Source organism: Dicentrarchus labrax, unplaced genomic scaffold (assembly GCF_905237075.1).
Source record: "Dicentrarchus labrax unplaced genomic scaffold, dlabrax2021, whole genome shotgun sequence".
In the NCBI taxonomy this organism is placed as follows: Eukaryota; Metazoa; Chordata; class Actinopteri; family Moronidae; genus Dicentrarchus; species Dicentrarchus labrax.
The window spans coordinates 11,156,626-11,179,872 of record NW_026136718.1 but is presented as its reverse complement, the minus strand read 5'-3'; the positions used below and the strand labels follow the sequence as shown (position 1 = coordinate 11,179,872).

Genomic DNA, 23,247 nt, shown 5'->3' with positions numbered 1-23,247 from the left:
CCGTGTTTTCAGCTTTGTGACGATGCGTTTTCCAGATATTCCACGTGATTTTAAATAGATTATTTAGTTCAAGAAGAAGAAGGGTCTCAATCCATACAGGAACGTTTAATCCTTTATTTTATCAGAACAAATCTAATTAAAAATCGCCAAATGTGGAGATACATGGTTTTCACTTGACAGAAAGGGTATGTACTGTAATCTGGAGAGTAATTAAAACTGTCAGATGAATGTAGAGGAGTAAAAACTACAATATTTCTCTCTGAAATGTAGTGGAGTAGAAGTATAAAGTTGCATTAAATAGAATATAGTTTGTACTCATGTTGAATGCACTTAAGTTGTATGAATTACATATTCAACATTGTGACCACCTGGCACCCTGGTGGTAATGTGAAATGTGATCTGTGGTATCTGTTCATTGTATTTTCTTCATCACACATAATGTTTATCAGACGTTAGCCTGCTGTCTGCGGTCGGGACAGATGATTTTACATTTTTCTTAATGTGGTGAATGATAAAGCTTTCACCGTCGAAACAATAGAGTTTTTGTTGATTTCATTGTTCTCAAACAGGCCACAGCAATTACAACATAGGAACCAAGACAAAGACTTTTTATTTCTGCCGAGAATGTTTAAGTTTTGGTGAAAACTGCTGTCATCACTTCTTAGTAGAAAGTCGAAATGACGTTCCAGTTTAAACAAGGTAGGTCAAAATACTACAGAGGTGTCTTTGGTTATGAGTAATCAAGCATTTCACCTTGCATGAGCTACCTTTTTTAAGGTCATTGCTTTTGACCACTTCCTGTCACATGTTCACCTCTTCACAGACCAACATTGTGTTTCTCACATGTAGTACACTGGTTCTGTTATTTTATCTCAGGTTTCATTTTACACTGACCAAAAAATTTACTGTAAATCTGATCATAGTTTTATTGTATTTGCACGCACTTAGTGTAGTTGTGGTTTCTCTCTAATCCAAGGTTAAAGTTTTATAATGTAGTTGAGTCTACAGCGACACTAGCAGCTCTCTGAGGCTGTAACGCTAATTTTAAGTTTGATATTAAAAGCTGAGGTCTGTCTAATCTCTGCAGTCATGTTGAAGTTAATGTAATAACTGGTTAGAGGCTTTTGTTGCACACTGCTATGCTACCAGTAGAAATTGTTCAAGTCGCGTGCTTCCCCTATTGAATAATTTCTCAAAGATATTCCTTCTTATAGGCTTCAAATACAGTCTTTGAAATCTTATATACAAAAAATATGTGTTTATTATTCATGATTTCATGTTTTTATTGTTAAATTTGGCATTTCAGGTTAGAGTGTTAACTTAGCATGTTAACATTTACTCACACGAAACTCAAAGTGCAGCTGAGGATCATCAATGTTATAAAATTCATCCTACAGACCGTGATTGTCTGTATCAGATTTCATGCATCCAACAGTTCAGACATTTGCCTAAAAAACAAAAATGTCTGCTTCATGAGGGAGCTACAGCAAAAGTAGCATCACCAAAGTCAGTAGGACCATGAATGTTAAAGTTCAATTCATTGCAAGGTTGTTGAGATATTTCAGTCTGAACGAAAGAGATGGACCGACAATAAAATTAGTCTATGAACAGAATTTGCTTGTCTGGAAACAGCTCAAACTGGCAAAAATCATAAAAGTCTGAACCAGAATTTGCTGTCCACACTTTATTGACAACGTGCATTGACAAAGCCTGTGAGTGGTTAACCCTACTGCTTGTACTGTTGTCCTCATAAAAAAGTTACTGGAAAAATTCAACATGAAAATTAAACAAATTGTTTCCTTATAACATGGTGATTCCTCAGATTCTTCATTAGAAAAATGTAAACTATTAGAATTAGAACTTGAAAATGATTCATCCAGTCTTTCATATAAGTCAACAGATATGTCAACCTTTCATGTGTTTGTGCAATTTTGTGCTGCGAGGCAGTAAAACCGTAAGTTAAATCCAGTTTAAGTCGAATCTGTCTTCACGTCAAAGACCAAACCATTCCTGTATATCAGCATGGCGATTTCATTGTCCACCTGATCCATATCAGTCATTTCCCCTTCTCTGGAGCTCCTCAGTGCCTGATCTGTACTCAAACACTCATCGCTGCTTCCTCCTGGCATCCTTGAATCACCCCTCTCATCCTCCGCATCCTCGTCGGTGCCATCATCCCACTTTCCTCTAAAGACAGGGGTCTCCTCTGCGTCCTCGGGGAGAGACTTGCGCTCTGGATGTAGCTGGTGCAGTGTCAGCTCATGAACCTCCTCCTTTCTCTCCAGCATCTGCTGTTGTAGGTCACATTAGCAGAGGGCAGTAAGATTCAAGATTCAAAACTTTATTGCAATGTGCATATGAAATTCTTAGCTTGCTGGCCTCTTTGGAACAAGAAAACTGAAACAACATACAATAAAAAAATGCTACATAGAGGCTCTGTGAGGCTGAAAATTAACACTAAACACAAAGTGCAGCTGAGGCTGATGGGAAAGTCAGTAAGTTTGCAGGTATTTATAAAAAAAAAACTATTGTACGGATTACATTTTTAACCGTATGATGGCGAAAAACTAAGGGTTCATGATTGTATTGTATTATCTGCATCTAGATATATCTGTACAACATGTTAATCCTTCCAATACTTGTTGAGAAAACAAAACAACAAATAACAACTTCATGGAGGCGCTAGAGAAAAAGTCCAGTAATGTTTAATGTCAATAGGGTTTATCTTCTGAGAACCATGAATGTTTGTCCAAAGTTTCATGGCAATCCATCCAATATTTGGTGGACTGACCAACAGACCAAGACACAGACTGACATTGTCATCTGTACTGCTAGTATAGCAAAAATGAACAAAACTGTGCAGCAAGAGTCAATCATTGTGCAGAGCTTGTGTCCGATTCAGTTTGATTAAAATGTAAACCCTGTGATAAAATCCTCACTCTACAACCACAGTATGTAGATTTCAACATCTTACTATGTGGCCTGAGACATCATATGTTTGTGCCTTGTTAACTTGATGTGATAAAATACCATAAGAAGTAAAAAAAGAGGTAAAGGTCACTACTAAGTCATCTTCACACTAAAACAGCATTTTGAAAATTAGTCACAGAGTCTACAGACAACATTCAGTCATACATTTATTCTGTCATTAAGAGTTAGGGTTTCATCAGCCATATGATGAAAATAGAAGTGGAGTTACTGGCATTAGGACAATGGTTGTGAATTATTTGCATGACAAGAACAGCTGACATTTGACAGCTGTTAGCTGTGTTCTGCTTTCTGGTTAAATTAAACATTTCACATCGTCTTTCAACAGATTCATTGGGGACTGAGGTTTACGGTACCTGAGAAGAATATGAGCAGCGCATCCAGTCACACCAACTGCCTCCCTTTGCCTGTCTTTTACTTTAAATTACTTAAACCTCCACACACCCAACCGCTGCTCACACACATGTAATAATATGGTAAACTTTATTTATATAGCACCTTTGAACACTGGGTTTACAAAGCAACAGGAATCAATATACCTGTTAATCATAAAAAACAGTAAGAAACAATATCTAATTTCTATATTTCTTAGCTGTTGAAGGTTCCATATAGAAACTTCTGAAGCATTTTACCTATTATTTTTTATTTATTAATGACCTTTTATTGCCAATGAGTGAACAGCTTGTAACATAACCTAAAACATGAGACCTTTTACCGACACTCTCGGTTGCCAGTGGACTGATGTGTGTTTCTATGCAGGGATACAGGCTGGATTTTCAACAAATTTTATGTAACATTTAAGCCCACTCCTCACTACCTTCTCTCTCCACATCATTACAGTGTCAAGTGTGCAACAGCTGGCTTGCTGTGGAGTAAGACTCCATCGTTGTGCAGAACTTGTGTCCGATTCAGTTTGATTAAAATGTAAATCCTGTATAAAACCCTCACTCTGAAAGTACAGTATGTAGATTTCAGCATCGTACTATGTGGCCAGAGACCTCATATGTTTGTGCCTTGGTAACTTGATGTGTGATAAGATACCATAGGAAGTACAAAAGAGGTAAAGGTCACTACTGAGTAACACTAAAACCACAATTAGTCAGCATAGTCTTAGGAAAACATTCATGAATCATTGCTCTGTCAAGTGTGTACCAGCTAGCTCGTATGATATGTGCAGGTTTCTTGTGGGGCGGCCGGATAACATTATTCAGTGTGGCTGGGATATGTTCCCAGTTAACATCACAACACTAACTAACAAGATGTGACAAACAGTGTTGATTTTAACAAACAATAAATGACGTAACAGGTAAAGTTATGAAGCATCCAACTAACTGTGAGTTAACCTAAACTAAGCTTATTGGACAGTGACGTTATTCTAAATTTAAGCGTAATTTATTTTCCAGTATGCAGCTTACAGCAGCCTTCAGAAAATATAAACAAACCAAAACATCCTGTTAGGTGTAGTTTGGAGAGCATGTTCGGGGATATAATTAAACTTTGTTATTATTATCACACATATCAGCTCTTTGATCAGGTGGCAGCAAGGTGTTTCCCATCATGCCTTGGGTCTTGCACTGGCGCATAGCTGTAAAAACTGCAGCCGCCTCAATCTCTAAATTAAGATATTGTTGCTCACATATGCATCAGAACAAATCAGCATCAAGTCAAAGATAAATTTAACCAGCATGCACTGTGCGACAATCACCGGTGGTCGATGTTACGCAGGCCTGACTCATCTCAAACGAGCCTGTTGGCAAACCTTCCCCAAACCTCCCCTAAGGGTGTTCACCACAGTGAACTTCTCAAGTGTATGAATGACAAAAGGGCCAGCTGTCAGGGTTTCGTAAAGACAAACACATGTATCACCGCTGCATATTCCTGGTAAAGTCTCTTACCTGACTCTCTGGTTGACAGGGGGTGAAATCTGGAATAACAGGTGTCGGCACAGGAGGGAAGATCTTGTTTTTGATTCTAAGTATTAAAACAGAGAAGAAACTGTTAAAAAAAAAAAGAGCCATCCAGGATGAAAAGCTGATTTAAAGCGGTACTATGATGGCAATTCTATACATAAAAAGTGTTATTAGTGTTGAATGAACTTTAACTCCTGATGCATGCTGTATTTTGTGAGGTTTAGAAATACTTTCATCCAAAATTGTAGAATATTTCCAGTAGGGTGTCACCTACCTCTTCAAGATAAAGGTGCACACTGTTGAGATGAAAAAGAACCCAAACAGAAAGAGAAGACTCCACAACACTAATCTCGGGGGGCGAAAAGTTTTGTTAGCACTCACAAGTGGAAGAAGTTCTCTGACTTGTATTTAAAGCAGTTTAAACATGAGAGTTAATTCTGTAAGTCTGGTACCATTCACAGGCTTCTTTGGTTGTGTGTTTATGGTTATTGTGGCTCGAGGTCCTTCTCCCACTCGTGTGACTCCGGCCAGGCTGATGTTGTATTTCGTTCCCGGTGTCAAGTTTTCCAGACGGTGATTTATCAGTGAGGCTGATATGTTTTGGCAGTCTGATAAAAGGAGATGTGGAAAAAACACAAAGAAAGTTTCCATCACAGTTAAACACAGTTGTGATATTGGTAAGTTTCATTTTTACTGTAAGTGAAAGTTATCAAGTATCAACAGAAATATTTTACAATAAAGGCAAAATGGCTTATTCTGGTAACAAAAACATAACAATTCCCATATTCAGGTGATTATACACTAATGAAAACTGTCATTAGATCCTCCTAAATGTTGCACACTGGATCTTTGGTTTTGCAAAAAGCTACAGATGAGTAAAGGAGTGACTTCACACCTTTGTGTTCTTCCTGTGAGCTGATTTTCACTCTGCAGAGGCTGTAGTGTGTGAGGAAACCTCGTTGGTCCACAGAGGGAATCGCTTTCCAAGACAAGTCGACAGAATGATCTGTTTCACTAGAAGGAGTGAAGTCCTGAGGTTCCCTGAGTGGAACTGAAGGAGAACAACAAACATTTTGTTTAGCTTCGACCCTGATGTAGTGTCAGCTCCATAGCTCATCTCATTAAACTCCCCGTTTACTGGCAACATGACACAAATTACATATTGTTTCTTACTGTTTCTGCTGCTTGAATATAGAAGAATGCCCCCAATCATCTCCACACAGTGAGAGGAGATGTACAGATTTTAAATAAGAAATTATAAAATATAAGGTCCTTATTTGGCCAATACCTGAATTTAGTTTTGAGATGGGATTGTTCTACCAGATAGCAGGTGAGCAAATAAAAAAAATACACACACAAAACAAGATAAAGTTTTTCTATCAAGAGAGATGAACAGTGTAAATACCCAAAAACAACATATTGATGTTCAAGTGACAAAGCTCTCCAGCAGTCATAGTTATTATGACACACAGCAAAAGGAAGCAATAATGTCCAAATGTCGGGGCAATAAATTGTCGGACTTTGGTGCCTTAGATGTTTAATTCTTGTGCCTAAAACTAACCAAACATCAACCATAGAGGTATCAGTGTCGCAGCACTGTCGGGTAAGTGTCTGGTAATTATGGTGACCTAATCCAAAAATACTTACCACCCTCTTTTTTATAAAAGAGGCACCGTTTAACCGTCCGTGGTTTCCTATCACCATCACATGTATGTTCAAAGTAAAGGTAGCGAACATAGTCCTTTATACCTGTAACAGAAACAAAAACATTGTTGTGTTACAACATTAAAGGAACAAGATGGCACAAACAACTGATGACTAAAAACCTCTATGTATTAAAACTGTCAATTTTGGTGGTGATAAGGCCAAAGATTAGCTGAGGGGATGAAGTGTTCTGTCATAAATACAACTTACTTTCTCTTATTTGCTCCCTTTCCTTTTTTTTCTTCCTTCCTGTTAAAGTAATCACATTTTCTGACCTTGAATCTCCATCCTGAAGGTCATACAACTCAAGGCAAGTTTGCTTATTTAATTTTTCATTCAGTAAAGTTTTATCACAACCTGCCAGGGGAGAAAGAAATAAGTCTGTAAGGGTCTACTTCAGGATAAATATACATAATATGTGACACACTCAAGCAAACACACACACATACTTTTTAAATCTGCAGCAGGTACGGCCGGTACTTGTATGATTGCTGGAGGAGAATACCCTGCTGCGTTTCTGGCGATAACAGAGATGTTGGCAGCAGAGTACGAGATATAAGTAGTGTATTTATTCCATTTGAAGTGATGTGTCCTTTCCTCACAAGGACATCCACGAGAAGACTGCGTGTCTTTCAGGGTGTAATTCACTTTTCCGACTGACGCTGTGTGAGGCATCGGCTGAAGAGCAGAAGAGAGCTCAGTTCAGACTGAACAGGGCAGAGGTAGTAATCAACTATGAATGGTACGACCCAACCTGGAGACAATGCAGGTAAATAACAGACAAGTCCAAGAAGGAAACATAAAGTGGAAAAACTCCAGAATGACACACATTGTTGGTCCTGAGGACAAAATTTAGAGCAAAGAGTGAAGTATATGAACCAGGTTACTGGTGTTGAAGGTTTGCTGCATTTGGATTTGTTTTTTTTTTTCACGTTTAAAAATGGGTAAGATCTTATTTCATTGTAGAGGTGTCTGCAGCACATTGATTATCTCAAGCAGGAATTATACTTTCCATGTCCTTGAGTATGCAAGGGTGCTAAAGGGTCCATGTGACATAAATTTGGTGTACATTTAGGCTCTGTGCAGACATCTGCCAATTTCTTGTGACCGCACGGACTGTCCACACGGCCACAACACTTTGTCCAGCTCCGGAAAACCTTAAACAGAACTATTATGTGGCCATTGCGTCTGCAGCTGTCCGTGTAAGTGTCTGTTTGGGAGTATATTTGAACTTTCAGCGCTCCCTTGCCCCCTGGGGCGGATCAAGAGATATTTGTGCGGTGACAAGAGGGTGGCAAGGAGACTTTAAGGGGTGGCAGAAATGTATCCTGATTTAATTGCAAACAATCCCATTTATCAATATTAGAATAAAACATGAGCTTCTCTCATCTAAACCCACAGCTGTGAATGTTTTAGCATCCCCTGGCTTACCTTCCACGTTAGCATCACCCTTCGAGTGCCATTTACAAGTCTTGTTGTCACAGAGACTTCAGGTGATCGTTCAAGCTCTGCAGTGAAAACACAATCAGATTATACAATCAGAATAACTGATTAAAGTCCAAAGTGCTAACTAATACACTGTGAAATCTCTGACTTCACCTGCAGGAACCATCACAACTGGAGACCAGTCGCTCCACAGTGGGTTACGGGGCTGAGTGGGCCGATGTCTGATTTGAACCCGGTAAGCTGAATGCTTTGACATATTCGTAACAATGACCTGGTCTATTCAGATAAAAAGAAAAAAAAAAAATGTTGTCAATTTTTTTACATTTGACAGTTGTTCCTATTCCCCTGGATATGTTACACATTTAAGTAGAAATGTCAACAAAAGAATTAAATGATTTCAACCTATTAATATTTCCATTGTAAAGAGTCACTTATTCCTCAGTACCATTGAGCAAAAAACAATTAAAAACCCATCATTACAACAAACATTTGCTTGTTTGCTACTTGTTTGTGAGAAGATTTACATCTTCAGTAGGAATGAGTTTGGTCTGAGGGCCACAGCAAGGTAGAGAAGTCAAAAAATATTGAGAGATAGATTAATGCACTGTTGGTTTTGGTCTTTTCATGTGAGCCCTATACAACTTACTGTCACCTCTGTCTCAGCATTAGCAGAACTAACGTACAGTCTCAAAACATATTGTTGGCTGTAAATATGAGAATTGAAATCAGTGTGGTTAAAACAAGCAAAACCAATTCAGTGTGTCCCAGAGATAGATCCCCAAGAAGCACAGAATAAATATAACAAATAAACAAAGCTGAATGAACTTTCCATTTAAAGGACTTCAATTACAAAGATATAAAAGACTACTCACACATAGAAGACTCAATCGTGGTATTTGTTGTTCTCTGCAAGAAACAGCAATACCAATAAAAGGTTAAATATGTTAACTAATGTAGAAAAACTGCTTCAGATGCACTGAAATTGGTAACACAATTTGCCTCACATTCTCCCATAATTCTGTGTGGTGTTCATCATGTCGTTGGAACCGGACCTCGGCTAAAGCTGAATTCTGCTCTACTGCTGCCCATCTTAGTTTGAGGCCGTTTTTTAACCAGGAGATGGAAATTTTTTGCGGTGCTTCATATTTAACTGTTGAAAAAGCAAAATATTTTGTGTAGGATTTTACATTTATTTACTTTTGTACTTTCACCATAACATTGCAGTATAAACCGAAACAGCCTCAGTTAACTTGTACACACAATAGTGTGTTTTAATGGTGCATGTTAGGTGAAATGAGTGGAGCATTCAGTACCTGTTTGCGACAGTGTAACAGACCTCTTGGTTGACGTACAGCTGGAGTTTCCTACATAAGCTTCCACCCAAATGTCAACAGAACGAGTTTTGATAAGTCGATCTTCGTGGATCTCATACCAGGTGGTGTTTGTGCTCCCAAAGTTTTCATCACTATGGATGAATATGTAGAGATTTGAGTGCAGTGAAAATGACAGAAACTGAAAACATCTCACATGCCCTGACCATCAGACTTAAGTTTACCAGTTTTCCATTTTTGTTTCCATAAGTTGCTTTAAGACTGATAAAAACAGGGGAAATAGGTAGCTTGGCTCCGTCCAAAAGGTAACAAAAAGTACACATAACCAGCACATCTAAAGCTCACCAATTAACATGTGATCTGTAATTTATTCAATGTGTATTTTGTTGTCTTTCGACAGAGCATTCCCATTTGGCAAAAGCCAAGTGCTGATTTCAGTGTTTTCGAGAACCGTTCATTCGACTTCACACCAGAGACAGGCACTCGAGTTTGTGACTTGGAATCGAGTCGCACTTAAGCTGCACACACAGTGACTTGAGTCCTCAACAGACTCAACTTGAGATCAGGGACTTGTAAACAATCTTTATTGTATTTTTTATTTTCTATTTTTTTCATTCAGTGCCTCCCTTACTAACATGACTACATATCTGGTGCACACAGCCACAGATGATTGTAAGCTGCAGGAACAACCACATTGCAGGCACACCTGCGGCTTATGCTCACTTGTCATAACCTTTGGCTATAGTAACTTTACACAAGGACCAAAGGAAAAGAACTGCATATTGCAACGTCTGCGTTATCAAAAAAAGGATGCTGGATCAACCACCTGAAAATGCATCATCACCTTTGTAACATTAGCTTGCTGCTGGCTTTGTAGCTAAGAGAAGTTACCTTGATTAAATTGCAGATCGCTGCATATTTTGATAATATGAGTGAATGTTTGCTTGTTTGCCAACTTATTCGAATGCTGGCTTTGTTTAAATAGATATTTAAACTACAAATGTTACAATGCGACGATATACAGCAGCTAAGGACTCTGTAAAAGATGCCCCAAATAACTCAACTACACAGAACGTGTGTAATAACTTTCACTTAGTATCTCATGTGAGAAAAAAAGGGACCCCAGTGATCAAGCATTGCAGATACGGTGGTGTTTCACATTGCCAACAAAAAAAAAAAGCCCAAAACGATTACCATCATAAATCAGATGTGGTGTGTTATTATAATATTTTTTTATTTTTTGGCCCTATTTTCATTGTGTGTGTTTTTTTTTGTATATTGCATTGCAACAGCCCTTCTAATAACACACCATAATAACATACCGAACAACTTATCAAAGCTGCACAGTACACTAATAGATAAAGCAGTCATGATAATACAGTGGGACATGAATTCCTTAGATATAGCCATAAAGTGTTCTGAGCACACCGAATTGAAGGAAGCAGATAAAAAAAAAACGCTAGCAAACAAACACACGAACAATATGAGACTTCAGACTTTACTTGGACTTGCAAAAAGTGACTTGCGAGCATCTCTACTTCACACTCAACTCTGCACTCCTTTCAGTCCTCAGCAAAACACCCACCAAGTGTGAAGTTGGTCGGATGCATGGTTATTGACAGAAAGACAAATATTCCTTCCTGCAGAGTCCAAATGGTAGATGTAGGTGGTTTGCTCTAAAAACTTTACCTGTGGTGCCCCCAAAGGAAGCACAATTAGTTACTTTATTGTTTTTATTGTGTATATGGATACATGGAGGTTTGTCCATGTCCTGTATTTACTATGTATGCAGATGATTCAGCTTTGTTACTAACTTGAGAGTGTTTAGAAACAGTTTGATTATCACGTGGTAAAGAGCTCCAAAAAGTAATCAGTTGGTAACAGTAGGTTATCTTGAATAGATTGGTTTCTGGAACAAGTCTTTAAATTGAGGGACCTAAGCAGTTTTTTTGTTGAATGTAATTGAACAAACATAGGAACAGTGTTTTTTTTACTTATCTTTGATGTGAACTCAAACAGTGTAATGTGCAGCGAGTCTATGGCCCTCTGTGTCATTGTGAAAGTCCACTTAAAAACAAAGTATCTGGCAAGAATATCCAAGTTCTTTGTTAAGGAAACCATGAGCCCATTACCAACATCCTTAGTTCAATGCCACTTTTATACTTGCATAACCTGCTACGCTGGAATAACTAAAAGAACAAACAAGTAGCTCAGAACAAACTATTAAGGGTTTTCCTTAATCTCAGTCCAAGCAACCACATTTGCCATTTTAAAGAGTTAAAACTTAATATGACCTGTAAAATAAGCCTGAAAATCAGAATCAAAAGTAAGAGTTTTAGGGCCAGCTATGGTTAAACTGAAACAAATATAAAGGCTTGGTCCAGAGTTGGTTGGTACCACATTTGGTGACAACTGTGCAATAGAGTTAACAAAATTCTACATGGTGGGAAACAGACAACAACAAATGGGCACTGGTTATATGAATAGATTCATTTGGACCCACAGAATTCAAATAATTGTTTCTGAGAGTGAGGTTTGTCTTTATAAATTCAATTTGTCACAAAGTCAACACTGCACTTCCTAGGGTCCTCAACAACACCCGCCAAAATGTGAAATTGATCGGATGAGCGGTCCCCGAGACATGCGAAGGACAGACATACAGATATTCCTTGTTTTATAGTTAGACTGCAGCTCAAACACAGAACAGTACTCACAAAAAGTAAAGGTCAAATGTCACATCACTCTCAGTCGTATTCATGCTCCATTCACAGATGTAAAAGGCCTCTTCAGCTTTTCTTTTGAAGCACTGCGGACTAGAAGGAGCCTCACATGCTAACCCTGAGCAGAAACACATTTCAGAATTATCAAAATGTACTCATTTTAATGTTTATTTATTTATTTCTATTTCATTAAATACATAATAAAGACATTTTCTTTAGAAAAAACTGCTTCAGCAACAAACCCAATAAAATAAAGTTTTCTAAACCTTTTTTTAATACAGTTAATCCACTTTTAATGTTATGTCTTGAGTATATTCTTAAATTTCCTCATGTTATTTTAGTGTCACGATGAAGCACTTTAAAATACATTACACAATGTATTTAACTTGACATTGTGACAGGTTGGAGGTTTGGTCCATCAGCCCCAGCACTGAACCCCTCTGTTGCATTTGTGCTGAACAAACTCAAACAAGCTCAAAAACTGAGAAAAATAGTCCTTCTATTTGTAAAAAATATCTTTACAGACACGAAGGCTGGCACTGCAATAGGATGAGAGCAACACAGTGAACATCTGTTAACCACACGACACTGATAAGCTAACCAACATTTTGTGGCCATCGTTTTACTTTTACTGTAAATGAATTTTCACTTTCTGTCTGATATAATATTCGGCACCGTGTCTTGATAAGGTCAGATACAATGAGTCACATAAGATTAATACTAATACTACTGCTTAATTTAGAAAAGATAAAGGATTTCCGTATGTATTTACCTTTGCTCACCGTTGTAAGGAACATAAACACAATGATACATCCACACAGAGAACACCAGCGTTTCAAAGTTTCCATGAGGTATAGTGGAAAGTCTAGAAGGATCATTCTTCACCGTGTGAAAGTCCATGTATTCAGTCTGCCTTCATGTAATTCAGTTACCTTTCTCTGAAATGTCAGAGAAGTTTCATGTCTCTCAGTTTAAATGAGTTACAGTAAAACCACAAGTGCCAGGGGTGGGGGGAGCTTGCGTTGAAGACATTGGCAGTCACAGCAGCCATTCTGAAAGTGACAACTCTTTGAAGTCATTTTCTTGTTGATTTTTAAAAGTTAATCTCTTTACAACAGTTTTTTGTTCTCTTCAAACCGCCTGTAAAAGAAAACCATGAAGGAGACTCTGGAAGCTACAACAACACAATACAGACACATCTGTCTAGTGTTTAGTCCATCATCATGACAGAAGACAGAAGAGGGGCGTCAGTCAAGGAGTTTGGTTCAGCGGTGTAATAAATAGAGTAAGGACTCAAAGTACTTCAACTTCAACTTCAGTTTGGACTTTTCAGCATTTTTATAATGTGGTAAGGACATTTTAAAAAACCTCACTTGTTGAATCTCTGCTCTTTTTTGTCTCTGTCTTGAACATGTTACCATATTGTTGGTCACATTGACATTACTTTTACTTACAGCTCAGCTTATAGCTGCTTCAAGCTACTGAAACTTGTTTGAAATTTGACTTTCTTCTCCAGTCAGTTTAATTTAAAGCGTCAGTCCACCTGTGTCCTCGCTTGTAGATTTGCTTCCTACTAAGTAAATCTTTCAAAACAGCAGGTAACTATATAGTTTTAAAAAGGGTTTTAAAAAGGCTCAGTAATTGTGTGGTCTTCTGAAACTGATTTTAGACATAATGTATGATTGGAAAGAGAAGCACTTTGAGGGAAGGTTTCCTCTAATCTCAAATAAATCTCTGTGCATGTCAATGTTTGTAATCTGTTGCAAAACAAATCCAATCCAGTTTTATCCCAGCTTGTGTTGTGGTCTTTGAAATTCTGCTGTAACTCCTCCTCGTCTTACATCCTCATTCTTTTCCCATTTCCGTTTTAGGAGTTTCATACCAAATCACTTGCGCTTTCATTTTGAAAAGATGACTTCCGTTCAAATGTAAAAAAAAAAAAAAAAGAAAAGACAAAAGAAACACACCATATTAATATCATAAATCAGTGGTCTGGTGTTACAAAACTGTTATGCCATATCGCCCAGCCATACTTTCATTATGTGTTTTTTTCATAATGCATTGCCAAACATACCAAACAATGTGGACCATGCTTTGAATTCCTTAGATATAGCTATGAAGTGCTCTAAGCGCTCCGAATTGCAGGCAGCAGATAATGCAAAAGTGACTTGTGAGCATTTCTGCTACACATTCAACTCTGCACTCCTTTCAGTCCTCAGCAATACACCCACCAAGTGTGAAGTTGGTCAGATGAATGGTTTTTCAAATATTCCTTCCTTTATAGTACGATGATGCTGCTGCAGTGCCACCTATTGGTCAAATGGCACCAAATTTGTAATGGTAGACTCAAAGCAGATACAGTCATACATCAATCAGCCATAACATTATGACCACTGACAGGTGAAGTGGATAACACTGACTATCTGGTTATCATGGTACCTGTCAGTAGGTGGGATATATCAGGCAGCAAGTGAACATTTTGTCCTCAAGTTGATGTGTTAGAAGCAGGAAATATGGGCAGCGTGATGATTTGAGCGACTTTGACAAGGGCCAAACTGTGATGGCTAGACGACTGGGTCAGAGCATCTCCAAACTGCGTCCACACTCTTGTGGGGTGTCCCGGTCTGCAGTGGTCAGTACCAATCAAAAGTGGTCCATTGAAGGAAATGTGGTGAACTGGTCACTGATGTAACGTTGGGAGTGAAGGCTGGCCCGTGTGGTCCAATCCAACAGATGAACTACTGCAGCTCAAACTGCTGAAAAGTTAATGCTGGTTTCCGAACACACAGTGCATCAGTTTGTTGGTATGGGGCTGCATAACATTATAACCACCAGGGAAGTCCGAAAGGTAGATGTAGGAGGTATGCACTCAGAGCCCCAAAAACCTGACCTGTGGTTCCCCTTTCTCTTTTTATTTTACAGTATAATCAACATAAACACATTCTTATGTGGTGTATTATTGTGCAGATAAAAAATTAAAGTTAATAAATAGCCAAAGTAATCATAACAAATAAGACTGAGATTAACATAAGTTATAAGATTTAAAAGGAATATTAAGAACAAAAAATACTACTAAATAATAATCAGCTCTGTTAAACTATTTACATATTTAAATGAGTACTGTGAGGTTTTGAAATTGTTCTTAAATAAAGGGTTCTCTGAACATTCATACCAGCCGTTGAAAAGTGATGCTGTGCAGCATGTGATAAATAACTGGCGTCGCTCAAGCCTGATGTTATTGAACCAAGGATTTCTCATTGGCCAGCTTCGCCTCCTCTGTTCTCGCATCACATCCACGCTGGGAGGAGGTAAGAGGCGAGCAAAGGCAGCAAGTGAGGGACACGAGGAGATATGTTAGCATAAAGAAAATCCTGTGAGTGGTTTACGCTGCTACTCATACTGATGTCCTTACGTAATGTGATGTTACTGGCAAAATTCAACATTCAACACAATTCTTATAACACTGTGATAACTCAGATTCTTCATCAGAAAAAGACAATGAATGTTAGAAAAGTGTAATCCAGCAAATATGTCAGCCCTTCAAATGTTTGTGCAGTTTTGGGCTGTGAGGCAGTAAAACTCTTTGGTTGAATCCAGTTTAAGGCTTCACGTCAAAGACCAAACCAGTCCTGTATATCAGCATGGCGATCTCATTGTCCACCTGATCAAGATTTGATATTTCCCCTTCTTTGGAGCTCCTCAGTGCCTGATCTGTACTCAAACACTCATCGCTGCTTCCTCCTGACATCCTTGAATCACCCCTCTCATCCTCCGTGTCCTCGTCGGTGCCATCATCCCACTTTCCTCTAAAGACAGTGGTCTCCTCTGCATCCTCGGGGAGAGACTCGCACTCTGGATGTAGCTTGTGCAGTGTCAGCTCATGAACCTCCTCCTTTCTCTCCAGCATCTCCTGTTGTAGGTCACATTAAACAGAGGGCAGTAAGATTCAAAGACTCCAAACTTTACTGTCATGCATAGAAATTCTTCACTTGCTGGCCACTTTTATTGCCGTATATAGAATAAAAGTACTTGAAAATGAAGTTAGAAGAACAACATAGAACAAAAAACGTGCTACATAGCGGCTCTGTGAGGCTTACAGGCACAGATGGGTAAGCTAAATGCTGGCAGTGACAACGTGACAATGTTTAGCAGGTGTAATGTTTACCGTGTTCACCATCTTACCAAGTACCATGAAACACAAAGTACAGGTGAAGCTGATGGGAACCTCACGTATTTATAAACCAAACAATAGGGAAATTCTTTGACCAGACGATGGCAGCACTTGCCTGAACAATCAAGGAATTACCATTGTAAATACAATGTATCTTCATCTAGACATGTCTGTACAAAATGTCAATCCATGTAAGAGTTGTTGAGACATTTCATCCAAAACACTTTATAGTGGCGCTAGAGGTAAAAGTCGAGGGATCACCAACATCATTAGGGTTTATCTTCTAGGATGTGGTGGCCTGGGTGTCCTTACCTGACTCTCTGGTTGACAGTGGGTGAAAGCTTGAATAACAGGTATTGGCACAGGAGGGAAGATCTTGTTTTTGATTCTAAATATTAGAACAGAGTAGAAACTGTTAGGGCCATCCGTGATGAACAGCTGATTTTAGACATTGCAGATAAAACGGCAACTCTATGCATAGTCAACACTAATGTTCATCAAGAGTGTTTCATCTTTATACAAACAAAAACTTAAGTCATCAGAGCAATTTGAAAGATATTATGATGGCAATTCTATACATAAAGTGTAATTATCAGATGAGACAGAAGGGGGGTCACCTACCTCTTCAAGATAAAGGTGCACACTGTTGAGATGAAAAAGAACCCAAACAGAAAAAGAAGACTCCACAACACTAATCTCGGGAGAAAAAAAGCTTTGTTAGCACTCACAAGTGGAAGAAGTTCTCCATTGACTTGTATTTAAAGCAGTTTAAACATGAGAGTTAATTCTGTAAGTCTGGTACCATTCACAGGCTTCTTTGGTTGTGTGTTTATGGTTATTGTGACTCGAGGTCCTTCTCCCACTCGTGTGACTCCGGCCAGGCTGATGTTGTATTTCGTTCCTGGTGTCAAGTTTTCCAGACGGTGATTTATCAGTGAGGCTGATATGTTTTGACAGTCTGATAAAAGGAGATGTGGAAAAACATAAAGAAATTTAGTTTTTTTTTTTTTTTTTACTGTAAGTGAAAGTTATCAAGTATCAACAGAAATATTTTACAATAAAGGCAAAATGGCTTATTCTGGTAACAAAAACATAACTTCATTCACATATTCAGGTGATTATACACTATTGTGTTGTCATTAGATCTTCCTAAATGTTGCACACTGGACCTTGGATGAGTAAAGGAGTGACTTCACACCTTTGTGTTCTTCCTGTGAGCTGATTTTCACTCTGCAGAGGCTGTAGTGTGTGAGGAAACCTCGCTGGTCCACAGAGGGAATCGCTTTCCAAGACAAGTCGACAGAATGATCTGTTTCACTAGAAGGAGTGAAGTCCTGAGGTTCTCTGAGTGGAACTGAAGGAGTACAAGGGGAAAAAATTATTGAAAATGGTTTAGACAAACTTAGCTGTACTCTATAATCCTGATTCAGTGTCAGCACCGTAACTCATCTCATTAAAGGTCCAGTGTGCTCTAAAAGTGGTCAATATTACGACACTTACCACCCTCCTTTTGATAAAAGAGGCACATTTTAACTGTCTGTGGCTTTCTACCATTACATCTGTGTTCAAAGTAAAGGTAGCGAACGTAGTCCTTCACAGCTGTAACAGAAACAGGAAGTCAGACTTAGACTCAGATTTATAGTTTTCCCACGCGGAAAATAGTTCTAATACAACTGTGTCTATAACAGTCAACACGAAATTAAGAGTTTGTGAAACAATTGGCTGGAGACCAACGGAAATGTCTGGTGTGCATATAAATTCAGCAGAATTTCCCCTGTGTTTGGTTTTGGTTTGCAATGTGACCTATTTTATTATCCTCATAATGGAGAGAATGAAACAACGCTGCAAATCATGTTTTGACACCTGTATGTGTTGAAACAGTCAATTAGATAAGGTCGTCTGGTTAGAAGCACTTAAAATTCAACTTACTCTTTCTTATTTTCACCCTTTCTTTTTTTTTCTTCCTTCCTGTTAAAGTAATCACATTTTCTGACCTTGAATCTCCATCCTGAAGGTCATACAACTCAAGGCATGTTTGCTTATTTAATTTTCGATCCAGTAAAGTTTTGTCACAACCTGGCAGGGGAGAAAGAAATAACAGTCTTTAAGGTCTACTTCAGGATAAATATACATAATATGTGACACACTCAGCAAAACACACACACACACACACACACACACACACACACACACACACACACACACACACACACATACATACTTTTTAAATCTGCAGCAGGTACGGCCGGTACTTGTATGATTGCTAGAGGAGAATACCCTGCTGTGTTTCTGGCGATCACAGAGATGTTGGCCGCAGAGTACGAGATATAAGTAGTGTATTTATTCCATTTGAAGTGTTGTGTCCTTTCCGCACAAGGACATCCACGAGAAGACTGTGTGTTATTCATGGTGTAATTCACTCCTGTGACCGACACTGCATGTGGCATCGGCTGAAGAGCAGAAGAGAGCTCAGTTCAGACAACGCAGGTAAATCAGAAAAAGAAAAGTCCAAGGACTGAACACAAAGTGGTAGAAACTCCAGAAGGACACACACTTAAAGCTAATAGTGAAGTATATGTACCAGGTTACTTGAACTAGTGATGTTGAAGGTTTGTATTAAAGGTTTTGTGTAGAATGAGTGTTATTTTAAAACTGCTGTAAGTCAGTGGGGACATTTTCTGTTAGATTTTGAAAAGGTATGCACATTGCTTCCGGTGAATTCAATAGTTATAAAATTATCTGCACGAAAACGTTTATACTGGTTGCCTAACTGGCCATATTTTAAGATATTATAAGATATTATATATTATTTACACTGTAGGTTTTTGGTAATGTTCTTGCTTTAACAGATTTTATGATGCAATTTAAGATTTGTTAAGACAAGGATGTAGCTGTGTGTGGAGGCAGTGAGCTGTACTACAGGTAGTAGTTGTAATAGTAATAGTAGCACTGTAGGAGTAGAAGTAGTGGTAATTATCCTCTCTGCTGTGATAAACCGTCAGGTATCAGCAAACACTGGAGAGAAAAAAAAACCTGGTGGTAAAATTCTTGTGTAATAGTACAAAGTCGATAGTAAATATAAAAATCCCACACCCACCAGATTGTGTAATGTAGTTATTAGTCATTTTTCATTGTGTTTAATGGTGTTTTTTTGGTCTGATATATAAAAAGTTTCATTGGGTACATTGTGAACATGATGACTTTACATCTACACATTATAGAAGCTGTAATAAAAATACCAGGATTATTAGTTGAAATTTAACGCATCAAATCACCAGTTCAGTTGTAATTTTAATGCTTGATTTTCTGAATATTACACTCTGATCTGTGTCCAGCAAGTTATGACAAAGTCAATAAGTGCTGGTGAAAAGTACATTTTAAACGTGTGGTGCCAGCTTACCTTCCACGCTAGCATCACCTTTCGAGTGCCATTTATAAGTGTTGTTGTCACGGTGACTCCAGGCATTTGTTCAAGCTCTGCAGTAGAAACACAACATATAAATGGACAGTTGTGTTGAGTTATTTTGAACCTAGTCTCACTTTTTTCTCACATTACGACAAAATAAATGTTTTTTTAGAGTGGAATAAAAACAGTGTCACTTAAGCTGCATCTGTTCACAGTTCACCATCTTTAAACACATTGAAATGTCTGTTAAATAATAAGAAATGTTAAATAATGTAAGGTGTAATATTTCACATTTGAGGATGGATCTATGTATTATCCAATGTGCACAGATGATTTCAGGCCAATAATCATACATTAGTGCAGTTTTTAAATGATTAAACATTTACTTTTTGTGGCTAAAGATGTTAATCATCATGTTAATTATTAAATGCCTATTATTTTAATCATCAGGACAATGGTGCTATGGTCCAAAGTGCTAACCAATTCACCATGAAATCTCTGACTTCACCTGCAGGAACCATCACAACTGGAGACCAGTTGCTCCACAGTGGGTTATGGGCCTTAGTGGACCGATGTCTGATTTGAACCTGGTAAGCTGAATGCTTCGACAGATTCGGAACAATAACGTGGTCTGTTCAGATAAAAAGAAAAAGGAGAGAAATTTAATATTTGATATTGATATTTGATATTTGAAAGTTGTTCCTATGAGCCTGTAAAATGTTTTGACAAATTATCAACAGATTACATGAAAAGACAAAAGCTAACAATGAATTAAACCTATTACTAATAGATATATCTTATTCCTCAGTGCCACTGAACGCCGTTGGCCTCATTCACTGTAAATATTCGCATTATGCAGCCGCATGAAACTGCATGATTGTGACATTTACATCTTCAGCAGGAAGGAATGGGGCTTTGGGGCCACAGCATGTCTCAGGATCAGCAGAACTAATGTACAGTTGACAGGAAACAAGACTAAAAACATATTGTTGGCTGTAAAAATGAGAATTAAAATCAGTGCAGCTAAAACAAGCAAAACCAACTCAGTGTGTCTCAGAGATAGATCCCCAAGAAGCACAGAATAAATATAACAAATAAACAAAGCTGAATGATCTTTCCATTTAAAGGACTTCAATTACAAAGATATAAAAGACTACTCACACATAGAAGACTCAACGGTGGTATTTGTTGTTCTCTGCAAGAAACAACAATACGGATAAAAGGTTAATTAATGTAGAAAAACAGCTTCAGATTAACTAAAGTTGGTAACACAATTTGCCTCACATTCTCCCATAATTCTGTGCGGTGTTCATCATGTCGTCGGAACCGGACCTCGGCTAAAGCTGAATTCTGCTCTACTGCCTTCCATTGTAGTTTGAGGCCGCTTTTTAACCAGGACACGGACATTTTTTGTGGTGCTTCATATTTAACTGTTGAAAAAGCCAAATATTTATCTGTAGGGTTTTTTCACCATAGCATTACAGTAAAAACTGGAACAGCCTCAGTTAACTTGTTTAAAAAAAAACAATAGTGTGTTTTAATTGAGTTAGATGAAAGGAGCGTTCAGTACCTGTGTTCGACAGTATAACAGACTTCTTGGTTGACGTACAGCTGGAGTTTCCTACGTGAGCTTCCACCCAAAGGTCAACAGGAGTAAACAGGTTCAGCTTATCCCTGTGGATCTTTGACCAGGTCGTCTTAATGTTCCTAAATCTATTTTTTCTGTGGATGAATATGTAGAGCTTTGAGTGCAGTGAAACCAAGGCTGCAGCTTCCTTCTTCTTTTCTTCAATTTACTCTAATCTAACTAAACTTTTCCTTTAAAATCATCTTATTCTCTTAGACGGTGTCTTGTATATTTTATTTTGAAATCTTGTCCCAACTCTTTAATAAGCTTTTACTATAAGTGAAACTGAGTAAAATACTCAAAACATAAGATTCTGTAACTATTCCAGATATCTGTTGCATAATTTTAGACACATCTCTCTTATATATGTATATAAGGTATCTTTGGAAACTTTGTGATCTCCTCTAGAATGCAGAATAAGGTAAAGTGGGAGACAACCACTTTATTTGCACACTAATAGACGTTTGTTACAACTGTGTGTAGTATTTGTTACAGCAACAAGTTAGCGGTTGATTAGATGTCGACATTTTCAGATATTGCTGCTCAAACACAGAATAGTACTCACTTGAAGTAAAGGTCAAACATCACATCGCTCTCCGTCGTATTCATGCTCCATTCACAGATGTAAAACTCGTCAGCTTTAGTTTCGAAGCACTGAGGAGTGGAAGGAGCATGGCATGCTGACCCTTAGCAGAAACACATTTATACATTTTAACATTTATTTTACTGTGTTGTTCCAGGACTAAATAATAAAGATTTTTTTATTGTTAATCCACTTTTAAATGTACCTCCTGCTTATATTCTTTTTATTTTCCCTTATATTATTTTAGTTATAATGTGAAGCACTTTGTTATACATAATGTATAACAAACTGAAGCACAAAACAAAACAAAAATAGTCATATAACAGGTAGAATATCTGTATAGAGATAAGAAAAAACATTTTGCACCACAATAAGGATGTCACAGAGCAATGCAGTACCAACCTGTTAATAGAAACCACATGTTGCTGATAAGCTAACCAACACTTTATGGCGGATGTTTTACTTTTACTGCAAACAAATTCTCACTTTCACATGTCTGATTAAATCTGCACTGTGTCTTGATAAGATAAGATTAGATAATATAAGATAAGATAAGTGATTGATAGTAAAGCAAAAGCTGTCATAAGGTCACTAAGGAAATAAAAAAGGAAAAGATAAAGCATCTTCATGTGTATTTACCTTTGCTCACCGTTGTGAGAAACATAAACACAACAACAAATCCACATAGTGAACCCCGGCATTTCAAAGTTTCCATGAGGTATAGTGGAAAGTCTAGTAGGATCATTCTTCAACGTGTGAGAGTCCATGTATTCATTCTGCCTTCATGTAGTTCTGTTGTACTTCTCAGAAATGTCACAGAAGTTTCATGTCTCTCAGTTTAAATGAGCTGCAGCAAAACCACAAGTATCAGGGGTGGGGGAAGGTTGCGTTCAACACATCAGCAGACAATAGCCATTCTGAAAGTGACAACTCTTTGAGGTCTTTTTTCTGAATTAATTTCCTTTTTTTCCTTCAGACTACCTTTCATAGAAAACCTGAAGGAGACTCTAAAAACTACAGCAACATAGTACAGACAAATCTGTCTAGTGTTGAATCCATCATCAGGCGTCAGTCAAGGAGTTTGGTTCAATAAGCAGAATTTACAGCAGACCCAAAGTTCTTAAACAAAAGTTTGGCATTTTTATGATTTGATGAGGAAATGTTTAAAACAAATCACTTGTTGAATCTCTGCTTTTTTTGGTCTCTTTCTTAAACATGAAAACAAAAAATTGTTGGTCACATTGAAATTGATTTACTTACAGTTCAACTTAAAGCTGCGTCAAGAAACTTTTGTCTTGTTTAATATTTGATTTTCTTCACCGGTCAGTTATTTAAATCTGAAGTTCTTTGTCTCTTCCTCC

General features: G+C 37.8%; 1 protein-coding gene across 15 annotated transcripts; it reads right to left on the bottom strand.

The window, feature by feature from the left end:
- Positions 1-1,258: 1,258 nt before the first annotated feature.
- On the bottom strand, positions 1,259-23,247 carry il12rb1 (interleukin 12 receptor subunit beta 1). Of its 15 annotated transcripts, XM_051376509.1 has the most exons (16): positions 23,147-23,247; positions 22,526-22,733; positions 12,094-12,217; positions 9,362-9,513; positions 9,053-9,198; positions 8,921-8,954; positions 8,202-8,324; positions 8,034-8,110; positions 7,052-7,280; positions 6,813-6,959; positions 6,546-6,647; positions 5,794-5,949; positions 5,351-5,506; positions 5,173-5,242; positions 4,884-4,959; positions 1,259-2,291 (listed from the first exon to the last, which is right to left on the bottom strand). In XM_051376509.1, exons 2-16 carry the CDS (start codon positions 22,629-22,631, stop codon positions 1,971-1,973), a joined length of 2,019 nt encoding a protein of 672 aa, XP_051232469.1. In that variant the 5' UTR covers positions 22,632-22,733; positions 23,147-23,247; the 3' UTR covers positions 1,259-1,970. The 15 variants fall into 15 exon arrangements, with proteins under 15 accessions (XP_051232469.1, XP_051232475.1, XP_051232477.1 ...); XM_051376515.1 differs by lacking the exons at positions 5,173-5,242; positions 5,351-5,506; positions 5,794-5,949; ... (8 more) ...; positions 12,094-12,217; positions 23,147-23,247 and adding exons at positions 16,892-16,961; positions 17,073-17,228; positions 17,469-17,624; ... (7 more) ...; positions 21,247-21,398; positions 21,869-21,989 and having other exon boundaries at positions 22,526-23,085; XM_051376517.1 differs by lacking the exons at positions 5,173-5,242; positions 5,351-5,506; positions 5,794-5,949; ... (8 more) ...; positions 12,094-12,217; positions 23,147-23,247 and adding exons at positions 16,892-16,961; positions 17,073-17,228; positions 17,469-17,624; ... (7 more) ...; positions 21,247-21,398; positions 21,869-21,989 and having other exon boundaries at positions 1,259-2,288; positions 22,526-23,085.

Bases quoted from the DNA above. Each gene is read 5' to 3' on its own strand.
- il12rb1 (XM_051376506.1), bottom strand. From the start codon at position 12,999: ATGGACTTTCACACGGTGAAGAATGATCCTTCTAGACTTTCCACTATA. The intron at 9,199-9,361 runs GTACTGAATGCT...CTTTTTCAACAG, and splicing joins TGTTACACTGTCGCAAACAG to TTAAATATGAAGCACCGCAA. The intron at 5,507-5,793 runs GTGTGAAGTCAC...TCCTTTTATCAG, and splicing joins CTCACAGGAAGAACACAAAG to ACTGCCAAAACATATCAGCC.